The sequence below is a fragment of the Dermochelys coriacea genome, chromosome 4 (assembly GCF_009764565.3).
Source record: "Dermochelys coriacea isolate rDerCor1 chromosome 4, rDerCor1.pri.v4, whole genome shotgun sequence".
NCBI classification, from domain to species: Eukaryota; Metazoa; Chordata; order Testudines; family Dermochelyidae; genus Dermochelys; species Dermochelys coriacea.
This window is the reverse complement of record NC_050071.1, coordinates 81942713-81957949: the sequence shown is the minus strand read 5'-3', so window position 1 is coordinate 81957949 and position 15237 is coordinate 81942713. Positions and strand designations below refer to the sequence as shown.

General features: G+C 41.0%; 1 protein-coding gene across 2 annotated transcripts in view; it reads left to right on the top strand.

Annotated features, from left to right (window-relative positions):
* Positions 1–15237, top strand: part of ENPP6 (ectonucleotide pyrophosphatase/phosphodiesterase 6) — an 89335-nt gene that overhangs the window by 35410 nt on the left and 38688 nt on the right. For both annotated transcript variants that reach the window (XM_043513581.1, XM_038398104.2), the window contains exon 2: positions 10853–11032. In XM_043513581.1, coding sequence (XP_043369516.1) covers positions 10876–11032 — 157 coding nt within the window. In that variant the 5' untranslated portion in view covers positions 10853–10875. The remainder of the gene's footprint in view (positions 1–10852; positions 11033–15237) is intronic.

Below are 15237 nucleotides of genomic sequence, written 5' to 3'. Positions count from 1 at the left end.
AGAAAAAACCCTTTTGTAGTGATAATCAAGATGACCCATTTCAGACAGTTGACAAGAAGGTGTAGTGATAATCAAGATGGCCCATTTCAGACAGTTGACAAGAAGGTGTGAAGATACTTAGCATGGGGAAATAGATTCAATTTGTGTAATGACCCAGCCACTCCCAGTCTCTATTCAAGCCCAAGTTAATGGTATCTATTTCCCCATGTTAAGTATCCTCACAGCTTCTTGTCAACTGTCTGAAATGGGCCATCTTGATTATCACTACAAAAGGGTTTTTTCTCCTGCTGATAATAGCTCATCTTAATTAATTAGCCTCTTAGAGTTGGTCTGGCAACTTCCACCTTTTCATGATCTCTGTATGTATGTATATCTTTTTACTATATGTTCCATTCTATGCATCTGATGAAGAGGGCTATAGCCCACGAAAGCTTATGCTCAAATAAATTGGTTAGTCTCTAAGGTGCCAAAAGTACTTCTGTTCTCTGTGTCTTTGTTTCCCCTCCCAACCTTTGTTAGTTTTGCCTATTTAGACTGCAATAGGACAGGAGATATGTCTCACTATGCATGTGTACAATCCCTAGAACAATCGCTCCCAGTTTTACTCGGGATTCTAGGCACTATTATAATACAAGTGATAAGTAACAATAAAGACATTCCAGTGGGTCTCCATAGTGTCAGCTATGTCAGAAAGCAGAAATACCACAAGAAACTAAAAAGTGCAGAGGTACTTGCAGGGCTTCTTTTATACATACATTTTACTGAACTTTTTATAATGAAATTGTAAAAAAATCAAGTTAACTTCAGACTGAGGAATAAGCACCAGCCCAAGCTTTATCTGAACCACTCTACCCACTCCTATTGCTAAACAGACGACATTTATCTTTTGTTGCTGTAGAAATGACAGACCTGTTGGGTTAGGCTTAACTTTTGCAGGTCAGAGAGACCAAAGCACAAAACAAAACAAGCAAGTAAATAGCGGTGACAGAACTTATATCAGCCCAGTTTTCTAAATAAAAAATCAGCGATGTGCAGCCAAAGTGCAAACCCTTACTAAAAAAGAGACTTACTTTAGCCTGTTCTCTCCTTCATATGGGGAAGGTCTGAAGTGAAATCTTGTGACCATTGAAGACAGGAGTTTTGCCAATTACTTCAATAGGGCCAGGATTTTGCCCCTGGGTCTTAAAGTAGTCTAGATTAGACTGCCATACTCTCCAGAGCACATTCCTCTGATAGTCCACTTTGGAATTTAGAAACTTCCTTAGGTTGAACCCCACCACATGTCCCTCCTGGCTTAGCTCCCTGGAAAACCCTGCATTAAGGGTTAGCAGCTGTTCAGACAGAGAGCTTTAACTCTTTCCCTGCCCCCCACGGGATGGGATCTATGCCCTCCATTACACTGTGACTGTATTATTCCCTGGTGTTTCCTTTTATTCTATCTGCATGGTAAGGGACTCAGAAGAAAGCATGTACTGTACCGACTTCACCCCAGCTGCAGGGAAACCTTTATGCAAATCTAAAAGAAAGCCACAAAGGATTGCTTGAGTGACTCGTTCCTTTGTTTGAGAGAGATCCAGAGGCTAGCTTTGGGCAACTGCTTTTCTGCCTTCTCATATGAGGAACCCTAGGTTTCTCCTTTTTTATATTTCTATATAGTGTGTGTGTCTGATTAGGACACTGCATCGATATACTATGGTATCTTCAATACGTTGATTACTATACCCAGCTCTGGCTCCATTTCATCTGACCTGCCCGATGCAATGGGGTGGCTTACCCAGTGCCTGACTGAAACTGGAGATTGGATGCGGACCAGCTGGCTGAGACTCAGTCTAAACAAGACCAAGGAAATACTGGTAGTTTGGGAAATGCAACAGAAAGAGATGGCAGAGATTATATCAGCATCCCTTAATGAAAGGGTGCACCACTGATTTGTCTCTTAGGTTAGCAATTTGGGAGTGTTCATAGATCCATTGCTGCTCAGGTATCTTACCTGAAGAAGACCTCTGTATAAGCTCAAAAGCTTGTCCTGTTCACCAACAGAAGTTGGTCCAATAAAAGATATTACCTCACAACCTTGTCCCTCTAATATCCTGGGACTGACATGGCTACAATACTGCAAACGGGTATCTATTATCACCTCTGGCAAAAACAGTTTGGGTCTGTTTACACTTAAAACTCTACAGTGGCACAGCTGCAGCATGGTTCTCCCATCATTGTAATAAAACCACCTCTCCAAAAGACAGTAGCTAGGTTGAAGCAAGAATTTCATGCTGTCTACACGGGGACTTAGGTCAGTTAAGCACATCACTTGGCAGGGAGGGGGGCGATTTTTCACAACCCTGAGCAACATAGGTGGGTCAATCTAATTTTCTAGTGTAGACCAGCTCTAAGTTTCATCTGGGCTTGGTGAGAAATGCATCATTCCTTTCAGATGGAGAAATGGTACTTTTATCATCAAATAGAAGTGTGATGGGTATACAAATCCCACACTGGTCAACCAGGGATTAAGGAACTGCTCTGGGCTCAGCCAGCCCCACTCCTCCACACCTGTAGGAAGTGCACCAACTGGAGGCGTTAAAAGGAAGGGGAGCAGCTCATTTGGGGGCAGACCAGGGAAGAGAGGATCAGCTCCAATGGAGAAGAGCTGAGGGAAAGGCAGAATCTCTCCCAAAGACAACTGCCCATAGGTCCTCCCTCTGAGGGAAGGGAGGACCTCCTACAGAGACAGAGACAGCCTGAGATGGAAGCATTCCCCTCTCTCATACAGACTCCAGTCTTTGTTAATCCTCTTTATTTTGTTTGTGCTACCCCAGCAGGGGAAAGCCCTAGGACTGATGTGACCTAGGAGAGTGGGTCATACCACAGGAGGAGACAGTTGCTGCCCAAGAGAGGTACTGCACTACACACAGCTGCCAGAGGCTGCCTTGTGCATGCACGGACATCCTTCACGCCGTCTTAACCCAGACGGCGATTTTGAGACAATCACCAGGGGTAATAGAAGGTGGCTCAGGGAGGGCAGCCTTACGCATCCCCTGGCTTTCAGAGCACTGCTAGCCTTCAAAAGGCCCAAAGCCCTTACCAACGACCCCTCTGCAAGTCATGGGTCTAAGCCCTGACCATTAGGTAATGCCACCCTACCAACTAACCACTGAGCGAGGACCATCACAAGAGGTGAAACTCAGACTCATGACCTTCCCTCCGGCATCTAAACATATTACACCCCTCAAGAGAATCCTGAGAAATTAACTGAGGCTTGAAGCATATCCTAAACATAAACTAATCAGCACTTTGTTAGACAAGTGGGGGAAGTGACTTACACAGTCAAAGCCTCCTAAAAGAAATAGGAGGCTGTTAGCTCATGTCCCTCCTACAACTGCAATGACAGTGGCATCATACATTTTCTGAGGTAGTTCAAGGCTTTACAGGTCAAAGCCAACATCTTAAACTCCACCCAGAAACAAACTGGAAGACCAGTTTGTTTTCTATGTTAAGTGCTACTTAGTAATGACCTGACCCAACACACATTGAAGTCAATGAAATAGATTTTAATGGGAGCCAGATCAGGTTTTGTGTCAGTAGCCTCATTATTGGAACAACTTGAACTATGTATTGATCTTGGGTATAGCCCATGAATCCAGGTGGCTATTGAATGAGCAAGGGTAGTGATTTTGTAGTGCTGTTTGGGGCAGTTGATTGTTTATTTTTTAAATTTCATCCTTTGGGTCAGTATATTTTGCTGTTGGCAAAAGTGCCTAGAGCCAGTGGAGGAAAGGTGCTTGGAGGAGAACTAAATACAGAAAATAAATGTAGCATCCTAAATTAGCTGTAGCAAGTAAACATGCAAATGCTTTTGCTGACAACCTTCTCAAAGTGTGTTGTAGCCGCTGTATTCTTAGGAATTATCTCCTCTGTTTTTTCTGTTGCTTGGCAAAGGGATGTTTTTGTACTGCCATTACAGTCACTTTATCTTACTGATATTTGTATATGGTATCTGCCTTTTGCCCTGTTGCTTCTCTTAAGATTATCCAGTTAATGTTTAATTATATAGGGATGCAACAACAGTGATAGCAAGAATACAGCATGTTATTTTGGTAGCCATCTAAAAGCATGTGATGTAATTTTGCCAGGTACCAGTTGTTAAAAAGATCACCACAGTTTTTTTTCTTTGGCTTGAGAAAATGCCTTACAATAGAAGACTTAAAGAGCTTAATCTGTTTAGCTTTTCAAAATTAAATACAAGAGGGGACTTGATTACCATGCACCTTCACAGGGAGAAAGTACCAGGAGCTAAATGGCTCTTTAATCTAGTGAGAAAGACATAACAAAAATAAGTGGCTGGAGGTTAAAGCCACACAAAAATCAAATTAGAAATAAGGCATACATTTTTACAGAGCTAATGGTGGTTAACCACTGGCACAAACTACCAAGGGAGATGAAGGATTCTCCATCTTTTGATGTCTTTAGCTCACAACTGGAGCCTTTCTGAAAAAAATACATCAGTCAAACAAGTTATTGAACTCTATTCAGGGTAACAGGTGAAATCTTATGGCTAGAGCCCTGCACAGATACAAAACTTGTATCCACATCTGAGCCGCGATCCACAACCATGGTCTGCAGATATAAAACGGATATCTGGAGATCTGCAGGGCTCTACTTAAGGCTTGGTTTAAGCAGGAGGAAACACTAGGTGATCTAAGGGTCACTTTGGGCCTTAAAATCTATGAATCTGAAAAATATTTTAAATGATCTTTTGTGCTTACTCCTTATAATAAAATGTATTGCAAGTTTGAAATTTTAGTCCCCCCACCATCACCCATTATGGGTGTATTGTAATAGTTTGTTATTGTAAGAGCATGAACATCTGCATGTTTTTAAATTGCAGCAAAGGGGTTTTAGGTTGGACATTAGGAAAAACCTGCCTAGTGAGGTTGTGGAATCTCCATCATAGGAGACTTTTAAGACCAGGTTAGACAAACACCTGTCGGGGATGGGCTAAACAATACTTAGTCCTGTCATGAGTGCAGAGGACTGGATTAGATGACCTCTCGAGGTTCCTTCCAGTCCTATGATTGTATGTGGAAACTCTGCAGAGTCCAGCTCATTCTGCAGATTTTTGCAGAATACAAAGTTCCTTTATAAAATGTGATGGGAGCCTTGAGAAAACTGATGTCCTATGGCCTAGTTGAGCTTGCAGTTAAAAGAAAATAAATGGAATCTACAGCAATATGAGCTTCTCACTGATCTGAATAATTCTCTGTTCTCTCTTTAACAAACAATTAATTAAACCTCACAGCAACCCTGTTAGGACAGTATTATTCTACCTACTAGATAGGTGGATAAACTGACAGCAATAGTATATTGAACCTTAAACCCCTAAGTCGTGGGTTCAAATCCAATCCAAATCCATGGAGGCTGAAGGTCATTGTTATATGAAGTCTCTTTGGTAACCTCAGTCCTGTTCCCAGTGAAGAGATTATATTACACAGAAAAAAGAAAAGAAAAATAACAGGTTTCAGAGTAGCAGCCGTGTTAGTCTGTATTCGCAAAAAGAAAAGGAGTACTTGTGGCACCTTAGAGACTAACAAATTTATTAGAGCATAAGCTTTCGTGAGGTACAGCTCACTTCATCGGATCGAAAGCTTACGCTCTAATAAATTTGTTAGTCTCTAAGGTGCCACAAGTACTCCTTTTCTTTTTGCGAATACAGACTAACATGGCTGCTACTCTGAAACCTGTTATTACACAGAAAGTGATTGCAAATGACACAAATAGACAATCTGGCTACAAGCTTCCACCGCAGGCCAGGCCTGAATGGAGCTGGAGACTGAACTACTCTTCCTAGTCCCGGAAGTGGTTGCTCCTATGCAGGGTAGTACAGGGGTGGAATGATATCAGGAAGTTTGTGCTGCTGCTGTTGGTATTATGACTGTTCTGTGGATAAACAGAAGTGTTAACTCTCTAGAGCTTTCAGGCTGGCACCACTCACAAGCACAAAATTTACTTAGGGGGATGAGCACCCAGCGGCACAAACTTCAGGAGTCAGAATTGCCACACTATTCTACTACAAAGAGTGAGATTGGTATGCACCAGGGATGGACTTCATGCAGACTCTGCACAGTCCCACAAGGGAGTTGAAGACAGACCAGGGAAGGGGATGGATTTCTTCCCCCAACCCTATGCATAGTTTCCCCATACAAAGGCTGTTTCTACTGTTATAATGGAGGGTGTTTGTAGATAGCAATAAGTGTGTCTTTGACCTATGGGCAATCACAGACCTCAGTGAAGCTGATGGGCATGTTAGCTGCCTTTCATTCAGCCTAAATGGAGCAATTAAATGCCTCCTGGTTTAGTGATAGCTGAAACAATAGAATCCACTGCCCAAGTCACGGATCAGCATGGAATGGTTGAAGTAGAAGCTGAGCCTTAAGGCCAGTGGCTAGAACTGAGGACAAATGCAGAGACTGGGAACAGATTGGATTGTAGCTGCATGTCTGTGTGTGTGTGTCAGAAGGAGAAAGCCCAAAACAGAAAAGCAGCCAGGAGACCACCATAGAAGCACTGGTGATCCCTGAGAGGAAGCCAAGAGAGCGAGCTTCTTTTGGGCTGAATTTGAATTAGGAGCAAAGAAAATAGCTCCTGTCTGTTCCTACCACATTTAAGAAACAGGACTTTGTGTAAATTCTTTATAAATAAACAGGATTACATCCAAGAAATGACTATAATCACTTTCAGTTCCTAACGGAAACAACCCATCAAGCTCTGAAGATGGGCTGACCCTCAGGCCACAAGAAAGGCAACAGTACTTTGGCTTTATGCACAGCAGGAGAGGTCAGGCAGAAGGTGCATTAAAAGGAAATAGAATGGAAGGATGCCATAAAACATTTAACCAGTTGCACACTACTGGATGTATATGGAACAAAGCATTCACCAGGGGTGCCTCATGTCACAGCTATGACACTTTGAAATGCTACTGAAATATTGCCCCTTCACGCAGCAGCTCACAAGCCTGGGCCCATTCCATGGCTGTGCCTGTGTTGCTATTCCCAGAATAACTCTTCCAGAGACACGACACTGCAGTGCAACTATTCTGTATCACGCTGGGTGTGCAACTGCTTGGGAGTTCCGACAGGTGTTGCTTCAAAAGAGGAATTTTTTGAAATTAAAAAATTCTTAAAATTAAAAATAAACCACATGCTACTTTTCCACTTGGGATAGGGTGGGGGTGGGGGAGAAGGGCAGAGTTCAGTGCAGGGAGAGAAATAGCTTGTGTCATTAATTCAATCAATGTATAGCTGAGAAAGTGATTAAAAAAATCCTTCTCAAGACCATATATACTCAAATGAAATGAAGTCCTCCACTCAAAAGATCTCATTTTAAAAATAATGTTGAGGTTGTTTTAGTTGAAACTGCTACACTTGTTCTCACAATAATCAAAACCTGTTATCTTGATCCTTGCCATATCTCTGACTCACAGGCTAATGATGAAAGTGTCTCACACGTACATCAGTTGTTGTTTTTTTAAGATGCGTAAATCATGAACTTTCAGGGCAACTTAATCTTGAACATTGCCTTTTAAAAAAGCCAAGCTTGTGATTAACTCTTAAAGTACACGATGCTATCTTCTGGTAATGCATGGAAATTTCAGACACCCATCAAGAAATAGGTGAAACTAGTTTCTTTTGTTGTATGGTAAATTTACAACAAACGTCTGTCAAAACCGATACTGAGCTTGTCTGGCAAAACACTGTAAACTGCTCTCCAGTGGATGCTTGTCAGACAGTGTCACAAGGACTTCAGGTGAAACGATGCTGATTTGAACATCTCTGTGACTGTTACATCCCATTATTTTTGCTTTTCTTTTGCACCATCCATCAAGCAACACTTCCCCATTGGGAGGGATTTTGTCAAAACACGTGTCTTGGTAATCACGCACAAGGAATGTATTTTCTGTGTTAAAGGGTTCTGAACATCTCACTGCATCTTATATATTAGAAATCAACTGAAAGCCAACTTCATCCCCTGACTTCCATGGAACTGAGGCTGTAACTGGCAGTCTTCGTACAAGGCAGTTTGTCTTAAAGGTGCACAAAGCTTCCGGTGGATATGAATGTGGAATAAGGATGTGGGCCCCATCGTCAGGAAGGAATTTTCCTCCAGGGCAGATTGGAAGAGGTCCTGGGGTTTTTTCGCCTTCCTCTGTAGCATGGGGCACGGGTCACTTGCTGGAGGATTCTCTGCTCCTTGAAGTCTTTAAACCATGATTTGAGGACTTCAATAGCTCAAACATAGGTGAGAGGTTTATTGCAGGAGTGGGTGGGTGAGATTCTGTGGCCTGCATTGTGCAGACTAGATGATCATAATGGTCCCTTCTGACCTTAATATCTATGAGTCTCCTCCATGTGCAAATATTACAAATACCCAGCAAATACAGGAGAGATGTGTATGACAAACAGAAGTGCAGGCTCCATGACATCACTCCACTAAAGTGTAAGCCACATTCACAAGGGCCCTATGTAACTGTATAGCTCTGTACAGATTTAACACCTGTATTTCATATGCTCCTTTGACCTTAGCGTGGCTACAGTTTAGGTCTAAGCAGAGAATTATATATGCAGTAAACATGATTTATTTTTAATATCAGTGCTGGCATCAACTGAGATGTCAATATAGTTAATAATGGAAAAATTGCATATTACTGTCAATAGATGTTAAGAGTCTCATTCAGCATTGCTGCAAAGGGTAACTTTGCAAGACACAAGAGAAGTGTAAACTCAACCATTATCTGTAGATAAACACGGACACTGAAAAATCTCCAGGGAACCAAAAACATCTATTCTTAACATCAAAACAGCTTCTGGCCAACCACATACCAAGCAACCTCCCTCAAATTCTTTCTTAAAACTCACTTCTTCCAGTTAGTCTTCAGGTGCCAAATTTTTCAACCTCCAAGATTGTGGCTAGGAAGACAGAAAGCTGGATTGAGACCCCTGTAAAAATGTGGCTCCCACTCTTTCCCCCTTTTCAGGGCTCACTGTGCCTACTTGTATGTCTATACTAGGGTGCTGGAGCAATTTATTTAGTGGGGGTTCTAAAAGCCATTGCATCAAATTGTAAATCCTCAATATGATGGAAACCACTTCAAACCAGAGGGTGCAGCAGCTCCCCCAGCGCTCCTAGTTTCAGCACCTATGATCTGTACCATATTCTCTCTCTCTCTCTCTCTCAATTAGATTGCAAGGGCTTTTGAGCCAAGGCAGGGACCCATTCTTCCCCTATGTTGGTAAAGCACTATTTACTCTTATGGAATATATAATAATGGTTCTGATTCTGCTATCTTTGTGCATGCTGAGTAGTACCTTGCTACCAGAGTAGTCCCAGTGAGCTTATCAGAGCTGTTTGTATAGCAAGGCACTACTCAGGCTGAGTAAGCGTGGCAGAATGCAGCCCTGTATTGGAAAATAAATACCAAACTTGAAGCCTTTCTTCTTACTGTCACTGAGGCCATGTCTACACTACCTGCCAGATCAGCGGGTAGTGATTGATCTATCGGGGATCGATTTATGATGTGTAGTGTAGACACAATAAATTGATCCCCGATCGCTCTGCTGTCGACTCCGGAACTCCACTAGGGCGAGAGGCGGAAGCGGAGTCAATGGGGGAGCGGTGGCCATTGATCCCGCACTGCGAGGACGTGAAGTAAGTGATTCTAAGTCGATCTAAGATACGTCGACTTCAGCTACACTATTCTCATAGCTGAAGTTGCATATCTTAGATCGATTCCCCCCACCCCGCAGCGTAGACCAGGCCTGAGGCTGTCTTTGTTTTTCCAGCTGTAGACCTTATTCTAAACAGTTGAACAAACCATGATGTTTTAAATATTGTACTGGAGAGAATGTCACTGATGCTGCACTCAAGAGCAAACACAAGGAAAATATAATTTTCCACAAACTGCCCTTTGTTTATTTTTATTTTTTAAATAATACTTTAATGCGGTTCGCAAACCACTTCATTGCCTTCACCTTGTATTCTGGGGGATTTGGACTGCGTGTGCCTTTAAAAAGGTCTCAGACTTGGCAGAGGTCTCAACTTCAGAAGGACTCAAAGCAGTCAAACACCTAGCATCCATGTTTGCTACAGCCACAGTGAGTGGTTTGTCTGGGCTAAGTAGTGCAGGGGGTACATTATAGGCATGGAGGACAGAAATGATCCATAGGAGCAGGGTACCATAGCTTAGAGGGCTGAATTTAGGATTGGAGTCAATCCCAACTGGAAGAAAGCTCTTGAGTTTTAATCCTGGCTCCGCTGCCGACTGACCATGTTGCCTTAGGTAAATCATGGGGCCAGATATTTTTAAACTGGCTTCTAATTGTGGATGCCTTGACTTTATGTGCCCAACTATAGAACCTCATTCTCATTTATACTTAGGCCCCTTTACACCATTCTGGCAGTGTAAGGGAGCATTAAAATGGGTAAATGTAAAGGGCCCTCAATGTAAAGGGGCCTCAGTGTCCCTGATCACTTGATTTTCAGAAAGGTTGAATATCCATAGCTCCAAATAAGGTCAAAGGGAGCTGCTGGTTCACAGTATCTCTGAAAGCCCAGGCCCTATGTGTATAAATGTTAGGGACCCAAAAACTGAGGCACCCAGCATTAGAAGCCACCATTTTCAAGAGTTTTAACCTCTCTGCCTCGATTTACCCATCTGTAAAATGGGAAGAATAATTATTATCTTGCCTAATTCACCAGGGCATTGTGAGGATTCATTAGCTATTGTTTTTCCAGTACTGTGGAAATAGAAAGTGGCAGATAAGTGCTAAGAGTGAGAATCTAAACACACTCTTTTCCTTTTTAGGTCGCCACTGTGAAGTTCATCAGATGACTGGAAACTACATGTGGGACCCAAGTACAAATACATCTTTTGACATTGGTGTGAATAAAGAGAGCCTGTTACCTCTTTGGTGGAATGGATCGGAGCCTTTGTGGGTCACCATGATTAAAGCAAAGAAGAAAGTTAATATGTATTACTGGCCTGGTTAGTATCTCTAAATGCAGTTCCTCAAAACCACCATCTAATGTTGCATGTTTAAAAATTATGGACAACTATGTAGGATGATTCTCGAATACCTTGCAGGTAGGAAATAGAAACAATTGCAAGTATGTTTTTTAACACTCACACATGGCAATTCTATTTAATTTTTTAAAAATTTTGATTAAAATATGCACATGCTAAAGATTATATTAAAATAACTATTTATTAAAGCTTTAGCTTACAAAAATGACAGGCAATAACTGAACCTTTACTTTTAATAGGAAATGCTCAGTCTGGCTAAGAAACACATGTGGTGTATAGAGTAAGAACAAGCACTTTTCATTGTCTCCCAGCATTGACACACTGGTTATCTTTTCCAGACCTGAAGAAGAGCGCTGTGAAGCTCAAAAGCTTGCCTCTTCCCCCATTGGAAGTTGGTCTAATAAAAGATATTACCTTCCTCACATTGTGTATCTCATATCCTGGGACCAACACAGCTACAACACACTGCAAACATCATCTCTATCAGATGGAAATGTTATATATATGCACCATGGGCAAGTTACAAATACACATATGCAAGGCACTTAGCTTTTCACTTCTTGACTTTTTGTCATTTTAACAAATGGTACTCCAAGCATTGCATTAACATACTTTTATATACATATAATTGACTAGAGAGTCACACATCAGAATCACAGAGTTGGAAATCTCCAGTATCGGTGGGCACAGCAGAAGAAGGTGATCCACTTGTTCAGGCTCCCTGCCACTTCATCTCATCCCATTATACCACACATGTGCCCAGTCACGTCCTCCTAGCACAATGCTGCATAACAACATTCAAGAGAAAGGACAACAGCTCACAGGAACAGACAGAAATGGTGACACAAGATGGTTTATGTTCCACACGCTTACAGTCAGAGAAATTAGCAAAATTATTGCTATGTTACTGAATAAAGTAGGAAACTTTGTACTGAAACATTGCTCCATGGGCCCAATTACACAAATATTTGCTACCAGCAGCAGTGCCTACTTTCTGAGCACCCAAAACCAAAGCCTATTTCTATGGAAATGCACTGTGGAATTTAACAGATATGAAACCAATAAGCTTCTATAGAAATGTAATAGTCATCGATAGAAATTGCTCTAAAACCTATAGAATTTAATAATTTTTAAAGGCTTTTATTTTTTTAAACCTCTTATAGAATTTTATAGCATGGATATAATTCTCTTAAATGCTATAGAAAGGTTAAAAAAAACCTATAGAAATCCTATCATTTTCTATTGCATGCTACAGGACTTTTCCCTAAGGGAGACCTCTACCATCTCTTTCACTCTATGGTGAGTGTGTGGTTGTTTTTGAGCAATGTTCTCTGAGGAAGAGATGGGTATGGGACATATATAGTATGCCCAGCAGATCTAATGGATTTTGAAACTAATAGATTTTGGCATGTATCTACTTTTTTCCATTGATCATGCTGCATTCTGGAGAGTTAGTAGTGCATCTACTAATGTTTATTACCTGTGGCATTTACTGCTAGGTACTGTGAGTGAAATCCTGCCCCTGCTGAAATCATGGGGAGTTTTGCCATTGACTTCAGTAGTGCCAGGATTTCACTCACAGATTAGGATTGCCATATTTCAATATCTATAGCCCTTACAGCAAGCATCTTAGGTAGAGTTATTATGGCAAAGCACTTAAGCAGATGCTTAATTGTAAGCATAAGAATAGTCCCAATGGAAACATCTGCTTTAATGGAGGAGACAAGGTGACCCTTCAGCTAATAGGATTCTATAGAAAAGTAATAGGGTTCTATAGGATTCACTCCAAATACAATAGAATATAATAAAGAATGAGCTTTTTTGAACCATTTTATAGAATTCCTTAGCAGGGTATAGAATGCTCTTTTAAATTCTATGGAGCTGTTAACATTAAAAATTAGGGCTGCCAAGCAATTAAAAAAATTAATCACGATTAATCGTGCGATTAAAAAACTAATCACAATTAATCGCATTGTTAAACAATAATAGAATACCATTTCTTTAAATATTTTTGGATGTTTTCTACATTTTCTAATATATTGATTTAAACTACAACATAGAATACAAAGTGTACAATGCTCACTTTATATTATTATTTTTCTTTACAAATATTTGCACTGTAAAAAACAAAAGAAATAGTATTTTTCAATTCACCTAATACAGGTACTGTAGTGCTTCTTTATCATGAAAGATAAATTTACAAATGTAGAATTATGTACAAAAATAACTGCACTCAAAAATAAAACAATGTCAAACTTTAGAGCCTACAAGTCCATTCAGTCCTACTTCAGCCAATCGCTCAGACAGACAAGTTTGGTTACATTTACAGGAGATAATGCTGTCTGCTTCTTGTTTATAAGATCACCTGAAAGTGAGAACAGGCATTCACATGGCATTGTTGTGGCCGGTGTCGCAAGATATTTAGGTGCCAGATGCGCTAAAGATTCATATGTTCCTTCATGCTTCAACCATCATTCCAGAGGACATGATGCCTATGACAGTTTCTGCTCAATAATGATCCAAAGCAGTGTGGACCAACACATATTCATTTTCATCATCTGCAGTGGTGCAAGTAAAAATCAATTCTTGCCAGTACTGCACTCATGGGAGGGACACACGGCAGGGCACTTGACCTCCCCATGTGATCCTCCATGTGACTCCTCCCCTCCCCACCCCCAGCACAGGGTCCCCACGCTCTCCCCATCCCCTCTGATACCCCCCTTTGTATATATAAATATCAACATGCTTATCTATTCACTTTCCCCCAAAATATGTAGTATTCAGTCTGTTTACATGGAATATGGAAGTTGGATGAGGAGCTGTTTCAGCATACGTATGAATTATTAAAAGACAAATTTTAAGTAGAACTGTATCCTAAACTGCTTTATAATATTACACCCAAACATTGCATTTCAATGGGGGATTCAACTTCCTTTATAGGAACAGACTCTTGAAACTTTTACCAACTCACAAAAGTGGTCCATAGTCATGCAGATAGTCCCATTGTATTCAATGTGATTGATCAAATATTAAGGGTTTACAGGATTAGGTTCCAAGTTTGTAAATTGTTCTGGATGAAACTGACAATGCCTGAGCTGTCAGTTCAGAAGGAGCTTCATTTGAATAAAAGTGGGCAGATGTGTGATAAATCTTAGCTCCATTGCTAAGATGAGGAACATATTTTCAGCAAAGTTCTTGGAAGATTCCTGAGGCAGCTGGCTGGTTTAAGGTTGTCAGTGTCTGGTATTATAATCTTCACTTATAGTTCTCTCACACTCAAAGCTGGAAAATGAGGCATTTGTTTTCTTTTTTTACTGCTCCACTTCCAGTTAACAAAATGCATGTTAGATTAGTTTGACAGCAAAGAAGAATTCTGTGTAGACTGGGGACAACACCTGATTCCCATCAGAACTGGGATGACAGAATCCAAACATCATCTGGTCAGTGCAAGCGGAGGCATTCCGATAATGATTTGGACTTGATGTGATGCAGTATGGATGTCATGGATAATTCAGACCAATGGGGAGAAACAGAATCAAAAACACTTTTTTAACATCTTTCGTCCCCACCACTTGAGGACTCCTGACCAATGTAACAGCACAATACATATGCTAATGAACTTAAACAAAGCCTTTGTTTAAGCTTGTTAGCATATGTATTGTGCAGATAAAGCCATATAAAGAATTAATGTTCTCCCTAGCCGTGTTCTGCTCCTTTAAGGAGCAGAGTGCAGCCCCCCCTTCCAGATGGGGTGGCTAGCCCCAAGTCTTTCCGGTACCCCATACCTGCTAAAAATCTCTTGCCGGTACTGAGTACTGGAGGGTACCACCCTACTTGCACCATTGATCATCTAAGTCAGATGCCACCAGCAGAAAGTTGATTTTCTTTTTTGGTGGTTCGGGTTTTATAGTTTCTGCATCTGAATGTTGCTCTTTTAAGACTTCTGAAAGCATGCTCCACACCTTGTCCCTCTCAGATTTTGGAAGGCACTTCAGATTCTTAAACCTTGGGTCGAGTGCTGTAGCTATTTTTAGAAATCTCACATTGATACCTTCTTTTCATTTTGTCAAATCTGCTGAGAAAGCGTTCTTAAAAAGAACATGTGCTGGGTCATCATCCAAGATTGCTATAACATGAACTATATGGTAGAAGGAGGGTAAAACAGA